The 10,001-nt window shown below is 40.4% G+C and overlaps 2 protein-coding genes across 2 annotated transcripts; both read right to left on the reverse strand.

Annotated features, from left to right (window-relative positions):
* Positions 1–5,241: 5,241 nt before the first annotated feature.
* LOC306780658 (taste receptor type 1 member 1-like) lies at positions 5,242–6,448 on the reverse strand (the record flags this gene model as incomplete). Its single annotated transcript, XM_079273093.1, has 2 exons — positions 5,242–6,164; positions 6,436–6,448. The coding sequence occupies 2 exons, from the start codon at positions 6,446–6,448 to the stop codon at positions 5,242–5,244; spliced, it is 936 nt and encodes a 311-aa protein (XP_079129219.1).
* A 759-nt stretch (positions 6,449–7,207) lies between these two features.
* On the reverse strand, positions 7,208–9,648 carry LOC306780659 (taste receptor type 1 member 1-like; the record flags this gene model as incomplete). The annotated part of the gene is made up of 5 exons (XM_079273094.1): positions 7,208–7,239; positions 7,607–7,739; positions 7,943–8,668; positions 8,881–9,178; positions 9,467–9,648. The coding sequence occupies 5 exons, from the start codon at positions 9,646–9,648 to the stop codon at positions 7,208–7,210; spliced, it is 1,371 nt and encodes a 456-aa protein (XP_079129220.1).
* Between the last annotated feature and the right edge of the window lie 353 nt (positions 9,649–10,001).

Consider the following 10,001-nt stretch of genomic DNA (forward strand, 5'->3'; position numbering starts at 1 on the left):
AATACAGAATCAAGGTACCAAGACATAACCCATTAAAAAACACAAACACAAATGAGTGAAGCATGGACCTAATGACATTTTTTATCAACAGCCAACAGTTTTGAGCTACACAGAATCTGGTTAGTTTGTGTGTAATGTAGTCTTGCAACCATGATAGGGTGAATTCTGATGGGCAGCTGCAATACTTGTATCTGTGGGGTGCACAAACATGAAACCAGGGAACAGAGAGACAAGATTGATATCCAGGTAGACTACAAACATCAGGAAAAGGCAGAACAAAATCAAGTGCATCTCTTTTAGAAAATACAACTCTTAAGTACTGATATTATAAGTTAAACTTAACGGTTTAAGTCTTGTGTTCATCTTGATAGTATCTTCATTGCCAGGTTTATTGCATAGTATCTGTAATTAGCAGACATGGTCAAATAAGGTCACACTGTGACACTACACAATGGGTAATATCATTATTGAGGGACAATAGGAAAGCATAACTAAAACTAGAGACGCTGTTGTGATGGGATCACAACACCAGATCGGGCTAGGGGCATATAGTGCCCCACTTCCTACCCTCTTACTTCAGCCGCCCTTGCTCGCACCACACTCCACCATCTTAAAACTCTGCCTTCATTTTGATCTCAACTACACACCTTTAAAATTTCTTGTCTGCATCTTACACACTTGCGACGCTGTTGCGATGACAAAATCTGTCCACCGGCAGACATAAATATAACACCTGGCAAAGTAGTCACAACCGCCTCTGTGATAATTAATAATTCCAGATACAGTAGGTGTCTTCAAGACCACATTATGCCACGATGAGTAACTCACAGACACACAAGGTGAAAACAACACCAGTGTTGCTGTTGCGGCTGGTATCCAGTTGGTAGAGAGACGAGGTTAATAAAAATGAAAAACATCACAAACCCCAAAACACATCTAGTTTTCCAGTATCCATCATAAAGCAGGGACGTCATTACAGCTGTACAATGACGACTTAAGTCATTACAGGACAGATACAGTTGGAAAGGAGTATATGATGGGTAATATGTTACAGTGTGGGTGTATAGATAATTTATTGTTTTAAATGAAGTGGCATGAGGGTAGAGGTTTCACTCTTACGGGGCAACCCATTTCAAAGGTGTACAGCATGCTCATTTCAGACTAATATTAAAGAAAAATATTAAACAGTGCAACTCAAATTAAATTAAGATCATATCACATTGTATTTACAAAAATGGAGCCTCCGTGTGTCCATGAAGATACAGAAACATATTGATACAGATACAGAGGAATCATTTTAGCACACAAAAGGGCTAAGTAGCCTTTATTTATTCCTCCAGTGAGGTGAATCTTAAATGTGCAATTGAACAAAGTTGTGCACACAAACTAAAAATCTGAATCTGTACAACATCAGCGCAAAAACTGACATTATGCACCCTTATATGTATCACAATAGAAAAAAAACATGTTACACAGTGTATTCATGGTGTGCCTGCAGTCGAGCCTATAAGCATCACAGTGAAGTGGCGCCTTCATGTGGTGACATTGTTGTTATAGCAACCTCCAAAATCTGTACGGAACAGAACGGAAATCATACACATTCCAAATGATTGTTATATAACTGCTTTGCATGTAAATATCTAAATCGATGCAGGGCTCAAGATAATTAACTTTATGTGGATAATAGTATGATTAACATAATCTAACAAGAAAAGTTTATGAAAAGTCCATCCAGTGTGTCAACAACCACTGCTGTAATTGTTGATTGAATGAATACAAACCACAATGGCCCCCATCTAGACTGAAAGTGTATCAAATGCTTTTTTCACTCGCACGTCTCAAACAACCGTTACCCCTTCAGTTTACTTTTACGTTGATGTGTCACATGTGTTGCATCTTTAGAAGATGGTCAGATCTAGAGGATTTTGTGTTCTGGGTTTGGGATCTTCTCTTTATGTTTTTCCTTGTTTCATCTTATTCATTTATGTTTAGTGTGTCCTGTTTGATTTTGAAATTTCACCCTTCCCATGTGTCACGTTTTGTTGCTGCCTTTGTCTTTTTCCCCATCTGTTTACTTTCACACCTGTGTTGAATTAGTTAATCAGTACATTGTGTATTTAGTCTGTGTGTTCCGTCTCTCATTGTCGGGTCATCTGCTTTTGTTCCTTGTGTCTAGCGGTCAGCTCTAGTATTTTGGGATTGTCTTCTGTTCCCTGCTTGTCTTTGGAACCGCAGCTGGGCTCTGCAGGCCACTCACTGCTAACAGCTTATAACTAACAAGCTCCCCTCCTGCCGACATGAGAAGCTTCAGATTGTCCTCAACTGTTCGATAGTGACCACATTATCAATTCCGGGACGATGCAACGCCGTCTCGAGCCTTATTTTAAACTACCACTGCAAAATTTCAAACTGTACACAGCTGAAGTACTTCAGTACATTTGTTTACTGTAAAGTTGTTGTGTTCTCACATGAAGCTGCAGCAGTTCACTCTGTAACGCTTCATGTAGAGTGTCCAACGGTTCCTCTGAACAGAAACTGTCAGTCCGTTAGCTGCCAGGAGCTAACGGGTGTTTCAGGACAGAAGAAATTATTTGTAACATAGGTGAACATGTCACAGGACTCTGTTCACTAATTGGCTGCGGATAGTCTCTGGCCCAAATTTGCCGTAAACTATCCCCGACCTTTAATTTGGCCACACTTTGCCACAGAATTAAACGGCTGCAGCTCGCTGGGCTCGGAGCAGCTTTTCATAGACATTGCATGGCAGCTCAGATCAAACAATAGTCATATCAACATCAAGAACACATAATATGTAGTGACAGTGTCAGCTCATTATTTTATGGTGGGTATTTAGTTTTTAACGATATTACTTTCTCCATTGGTTTTTTTGTGTAAGATGCCTGAAATAAGGTCACAAGCGTAAACGATTTTAACGTTTTGTTCAATGAGATAAAGTACGTAAGTAAATACCCCGCTTGTGTATGTTGTAGCGTGAGCGGCTCCTGCCCCGTTTCTAGGCGGGGAAGTAGTTCGCACCTAACACGGTGGCTACTCCGTCGGCTGTCCCACCTGCGAGGATATGCGTTCCTCCTTGAGGTCTCAGAACAATACCTTCGGCCTTTTATCTCACCCCGTAGCTAAATAGTTAGGATTTCGGAATTAATTGTCTTCTTGAACGTCTTTTACGGCTAATGCCCTAGACGCTCTCAATGGGATGTAACCCTGACACCCTGTATGTAATAGTTATGTACATCGTCTATACTTTACTATTGCCTATTGTGAACATTCTCACCATTTATGACTAACACTGCCAAGTCTTCACCCAGGGAACTCACCTTAAGCTCCTCTGCATGTTTCAGTCGTCACATCTTATCGCACCGTTAACGGACAGGGGAAGAGGGGTACATTGTTTCAAAAGACCAGAACACTGTTTTGGTTTCAGTCACTTACTAAATGTAAGGCTGTGTTTTTATTTAAGTTTTTCACACAAGATTCACATTCAACAATTCCAATTCAATGAAACAGTTACAGTGGCTACAATAACTAATTCTAGCATTCCTCTCTGTCAGCCTTCACTGATTTTGTAACGAGGTCTTCTTCTGTCAGCTCTCTGACATTCCTACTTTTATGGGGGGGTCTATCTTTCCTTTTGATGCTATCCTCTGATAGCAAAAGGGTCTTCTGTCCTCTAAGTGGGTAAGACATGAATAGGAGTCTTATTTTGGGTAACTAACAGGGTATTATTTTGGCCATCTCTGAGGGGGTAAGAAGTCTATCCCATTCTCTAGTTGGGGTGGGGAGAAGCCCCAAACTCACAGTTTTTCTGCTGATTTTTATGCTGATCTGAGTGGCACCTCCTTCATTTCATGTGCCACTCACACATGAGTCCTCCTCTTTCTAGAGCTGACACAGAATGTAACTGGTGGTAACTGGTTTGATCCTGCTAGAACCAGAAGCACTGTAAGGCTCAAGTGACTATTTTAAACAAAGTGTACTCTAAACAGTTTATATGTTAAATCACAGCTATCATAAAATAAAACAATTCACATTGTGATGGTTATAAAAAGTGTAAACATGCTATATGTTGTGCTGGTTATACTTTGAAATCAAAAGGGTTACAGGTTATAATCACTATACTTTTATTCTTTCATACTTTTCGGCGATCTTTCTACAATGTTGTAGCTTTTATATGTCTTAAAAAAAGGTGGTTGCTAACAAAGGGCTAAGTCAGACTACTAAACCTTATCACGCCTTTATATTTTTGATGAGAAGTCCCGCGACCACTGTGTAGTTTGTTTGTCCTCTGACGTTAGCTTTTTAGTTCTGGCGAATGCATTTACGCTTAAAAATGTATAAAAGTGATGTTCATTTGTGAAGATTATCTTGGTGAACAAACTGTGTAAGTGTCATAAAGTTTTCTTTGTTTCAGAGGTTACTTTCTGCAGTAATCCAAAATTCAATGGAAAAATCCCAATTGGCTGTTTTTCAAGTGAACCAGGAGGAAGATAACTTCCGGGTTGGCCATCAATTGGAGATAAACCTTAGCTGAATTTCAGGAGCAGGGCCACACCTCCACAGGGCCACTCCCGGCCACACCCTACAAATACCCACGGCCACCATAGCTCAGCCTGCTACGCCTTTCGCACCCCACCCTCCCGCCCCTCTTTAAAACTACTCCCAGAAGGCCACCTGCCTCCACAACCACTACTGTCCCACATGGACCGGGGGGGGGGGGGGGTGTGCAAGGCCCGGGAGCCGCAGTGGACCCTCAAACTAGCCTTTCCCCAAACCGCTTCGCCAGGCTACCCTCCACCAACCATCCCTAAAACTCTCCAGCCGGCCAAATCGCCGAGGTGGGGCCCTAAGCTAGTGAAATATACCTTATCCCTGCAGCACTATATCACGAGTAGGTTATATATACATGCTAATGTTATCATTTAGTACCTATCAGTGTATACAGTGCCACAGAGCCCTGAGCATGGCCGTAGAATAACACAACCTTATGAATGCCTCTTGTTGTAATGTGTATGACTGTATATTGTTACAGTTAATTTCAAGATTCTTACACCTCTGAGTAAAACAACTAAATAAACAATCAACCTATTTAGGGTACAACTTTAAAGTACTATGTACCTTTCTACTCTAAAAAAACGAATTATTGTGATTGAATTGAAAGTATTCAGGAGGCCTGAAGCACATCTCTTCTTCTGCATACAGAAGACACCCATTTACTGCTAGCTGCTACTGTCTGGTGTTATAGTTCAGAAGGAGACCTTGGAAGTACTCCTGTGTGTTTTTGTATGATTGAAAAAGGATGATGTAGCATTTTGGGAGGAAATACCACAACAGAAAGCAGTAGAGACTGAAGAGTACTGCCAGGGCGTTCAGTGTTTGGATGTACTTGCCATGGTAAAGTAGTTCTACAGTGGCAAATATGATCCAGGTGAGGATCAGCAGGAGTAAGCAGAAGGTTATTGCTTTGGCTTCATTGTAATTTTTAGGAAGGTCTTTTCCCATGTATGAGAAAATAAAGCAAAGGAAGCACAAAGATAAAAGTAAAACCACAGGACCAATGAATGCTTTGAGATTAATGTCACAACCAAGTATGATTTTGTCTGGGTACCAACGTGTTTCATTGTAGGGCTTGGGAGGAGCAAAAGTATAGCCAAAAAGAAGTAGCAGTGCCTGAGTAACAAATGCCACAGTGATGACCAGCCACTGTCCATGATATTTCATCCACAGACTGTGGAGCTTCGGGAACTTGGCGGCTACTTTGAAAATGTAAACAATTTGAAAAGAGCGCACAACAAAACATGCCAGACAAACGGTGTAGAACAAGAGAAATGGTAAGAACCGTAGGATACAAAAGTAAGTGGTTGGCTTACCAAAGTAAAAGAACACACTAAGACTACACAGACTCAGGCAGCCTAAAATTAGGAAGCACATTGGTCCCCCAGCAGATCTGACAACAGGTGTGTTGTAGTTGATGGCAAAGAGAACGGACATGGCTAGTGTGAGGCCCACCAAGGCCCAGGCTCCGACCATGATCAGTATAGCCCCGCTGTCTGTGAATGGGACGTACTCCACCACCCGCAGAGTACATGATGTACTTCCTGCTGCAGACCATTCTGTTTCCTTACAGCTGACGCACTGGTAGGGATTCTCTGTTTAACATGAGAGAAACAATTTGTCAATAAAGTTGAGGTTGACTTTTGAAAAGTCCTCTGTGGGTAAAGAAAGATCAAACAGTTTAGGAAGTTGGGTTAGACATTTCATTTATGATACTGTTTGAGCAAAACTCTAGCCTACAGTAAATTTCGTCACTCAAGGCTTGAGCCTCACTTTCACTATGCAATTCTGTCTGCCACCGGGCACGTTTCTGGGAAAATTAAGGCTCGCTGCCGTGCTGGCTAATGATAGCAGCGAGAAACAAACGTGTATGATCCATTGTCCGTTTGACAATCGAAACAAAGAACACGCTTTTGTCTCGGGGTGGCCTTTCTAAAATGAGCAGTGGTGAAAGTTACTATATTCTGTTATGATCAACGAGTTCATACGCGGATAGTTGAAAGTTGGAAACCCAAGGCTAATGTTATTTTACGAATTTAGGAATATTTATTGTTAGACTGCTGTATCATCCTAACAGCAATGTTGTCTGCAAAACAGAAATCCCACTATTATAGGCCTAAGCCATATAGAACAAGTGAATGGAGCATGAGATGTTTGTGTGATTTGCTGAATTAAAAGCTGCTTGTGGTTCAGGCGGCCTGTTGGTGAAATTAGGTTTTGTCTGACAGAGGATTGTAAGGACCAAATAAAAAATAATGATTTGACAGTTACCACGGCCTCGCAGTGTCCAGTCTGCAGAGACACCCTACTCTGGTAAAGGCAGGTTAGCCAGCTGGTGTCCACTCAACTTCCCAGGAGGGAAGATGGAGTCAGTGTGGATTGCATGACAGAACGCTCACATGCTGCTCACATGTTGCTTCTGTCTCGCTTCCAATAGGAATTCCCAGTAAGCCATAACAAAGTTTAAAAGTCTGAAATTGGCTCACATCAAGATCAGAATGACAGCACTGCTTGTACTTATTTTCTTCCTCTCATGTAAAATAATTTACCTGTTTTGTTGATATAAGTTTCTTTAGGACAGATTTCACAATCGAAGCAGCATTGGTGGATTCCATGTAGTATTTTTTCATGTCCTTCTTCACATTCTGGGGAACACAGTGAAGTAGGCGCCTGTACAAGACAATTATTTAGACGAGTTAGGACACGTGCAAGATAACGCTGTAGGAGGGTGGAGGCAAATTATAGACAAGTGGTGGTATTTAGGCCTATACAGCTTTTTAAAATTCTAAACGGGGTTTGTAATATGCCTTCAACACTGAACATAACATCTAGACCCTGTCACAGCTTTTGCTAAATAAATGTGCACATGTGCACTCATCCACACACACATCTGTGCAGAAGTGGGAAAACAAAACAAAGTATTTCTGAATCAACTTATAGCGTATAAATTAGTTACAACTTACTTCTTTTTTTGTGTACCACTGAATTTTGGTGTCGTTGATGAAGAAATTGAAATTTGGGTGAAAATGGCAAATGCCGATCTCCTCTGCATCTCCACTTTGGTTCCAGAAAACTATAGCAAAGGATCCGAAGTTGGTGTCGCCATTCTCATCAAATGTAACACATTGATTTAAAAGTGTAAAGTTTGACTTCTTCAGCTCTGCCAGAACCTGATGTGGGTACACAAAGTTCAGAGATCTTGCATTTGTTTACAATTAACATTATTAGGTGATGATTGAATAGGTTTTTAACATACAAGTTTTACACTTTGAAATAAGCTTGTCTGTAAGATAAACTCGTCAGTAAGATACATTTACAAGAATCAGATGGTGAGAACAAATTAAATGAATTATCAAATCATGTGGACACTTACCATGTGTGGGTGCACTGTAATATTGCCTTTACATCTGCCTGATTCACATTGCAAGGCATTGTGCAAGGCATGAGCGATGGCATGTACAGCAGAATAAACAGGGAAATTGAAAGATGGGTCCACAGCAAGGATTTGTTCCGCACTCAGGCTGCTGCAGTTGCAAACCTGATTACAAAATAATTTTTGTTCTGCATTTTCACAATAGTTCTGGCTTTTGGAAGAATAGATAAATTCCCTAAAACCAGGTATTGTCACTTTTGGCTCAGAAACCCCAATTACAGTCCCAATATTTTGGATTCCTTTCTTCTTGGGGAGCTCCTTGTTTAAGGACCATGCATCCCCTGCTATCCACACCTTCTTGGTGACATTTAGTTGGATTGCTGACTCAATGAGAGCTTTAGCAGTCCATTCAGGAGCAAAAACAATAATGATATCTATCTTCTGTGCCTCTATCTGTTTGAATATTTTGGAGTGATTCATATGTTGTTTGAGGGCTTTGGTGTATGCCAGACAAATCTCAGTGTCTTTAATCCTCTTTATGAACAAATCCCGGCCATCGTTTCCATATACATCATCAATGTAAAGGAAAGAAACCCAGCGCCAGTTGAAGTGTTGCACAATGTTAAAAATCACTTCTATGACGTCTTTATTGGGATGTACTGTTCGTAGGAAAGACGGGAAAATCTGTTTTCTTGACAAGACTGAACTAGAAGCTCCATAACTGACCTGTCAAAAGAGTAATGGAAAAGATTCAGTGAAAAATTCTAATATGCAACATTAAAACATATTTTACTATTAATTAATAAGAACATATACAGTATATTTTGAGAGTTATAAAGAAATTGTCGTTATTTTAGTGACCAATTTAAAAGATGTTTTAATTTGTTTAAATGTATGTAAAACTGTTTTTAATGACTTGATGTATCTGGAAAATGTACCATAGGAATGAGATCCATCATGAACAGCGGGGCTACAGTCAGGGCTTGAGTGCTTGTATAAGTGCCGACCACGGCCATCACTTTAGACACATTCTTGTGTGGGTCACCCCAAGGTTGGATCAAGCCGTCGACTGAGAGGAGTTTTAAAATGCCTGGAAAATTGTGTATATCTGAGCAGTGGTCAAATATCTCATAGCCCAGAGACACATTTGGCAGGAGTTTGGTGGAGTTATTGATTTCCTCTACAGAGAATCTCATCAACTGAAACCTCCGATAACTTGACGGAATGAATTGTTTGCTGTAGATAGAGGAAGGAAAGTGAGAATGTGAGAATTAGTTCCACTATTTACTGCCTACAGACATGTATATCTAAAACAAGATTATAATGTAGGTCAATAATGCAGACTTGATGTTCTTTGATCATATAGCAATTGATTAAATTGTTCTTGGGGAAATGTTACGAGCTATATCCACTGACCTGAAAGCTAAGGCTAAACTTGAATGTGTAAGCTGTCATGTGTTAACAGCAGGCAGTAATTATTTTCAACCTCAGAAGATATTCTTTTAGACTTATTGTAAGACTCACCTGGAGCAGTCGATGGCTTCTGGACGGTCTTGTTTAACAGTGGAACTATCATGATGAATGTCAAAAAGTCCAGCCAACAAATAATCTCCTTCCAGCTGAAACTCTGAGGCTGGGACGGTGCATTGATCCAAGGCATGTAGAAAAGCTCCCAAGAGAAGCAGAGAAACAAATAAGTGTTTCATTGTGCTAGTTAGCCTACTGTTCACCAATCTGATGTGAAACATGGAATGGGAGCGTATATGAGTTGTCAAAAATACCTTTTGGAGAAGAATACACAAATCAGTATGCAAAAATCATCTCAGCTGTCCCTACTGTCCCTGTGATACAGTGCATTCAAAAAGTACCGTGAAACCTTCACTTACATCTCTTTTGATGTTGCAACCTTGTTCTAAAATCGTGCATTGAGCCAAGACATGTAGAAAAGCTCCCAGATAACACAGAGAAGCAAGAAAATGTTTCATTGTTGTAATTTTCTTTCAGCATTCTGACGTGAACTCAGTAGCTTCAGGCTTTTTTTAAGCAATGCGATGCTCGT

This window comes from Melanostigma gelatinosum (assembly GCF_949748355.1).
Source record: "Melanostigma gelatinosum genome assembly, chromosome: 8".
Taxonomy (NCBI): domain Eukaryota; kingdom Metazoa; phylum Chordata; class Actinopteri; order Perciformes; family Zoarcidae; genus Melanostigma; species Melanostigma gelatinosum.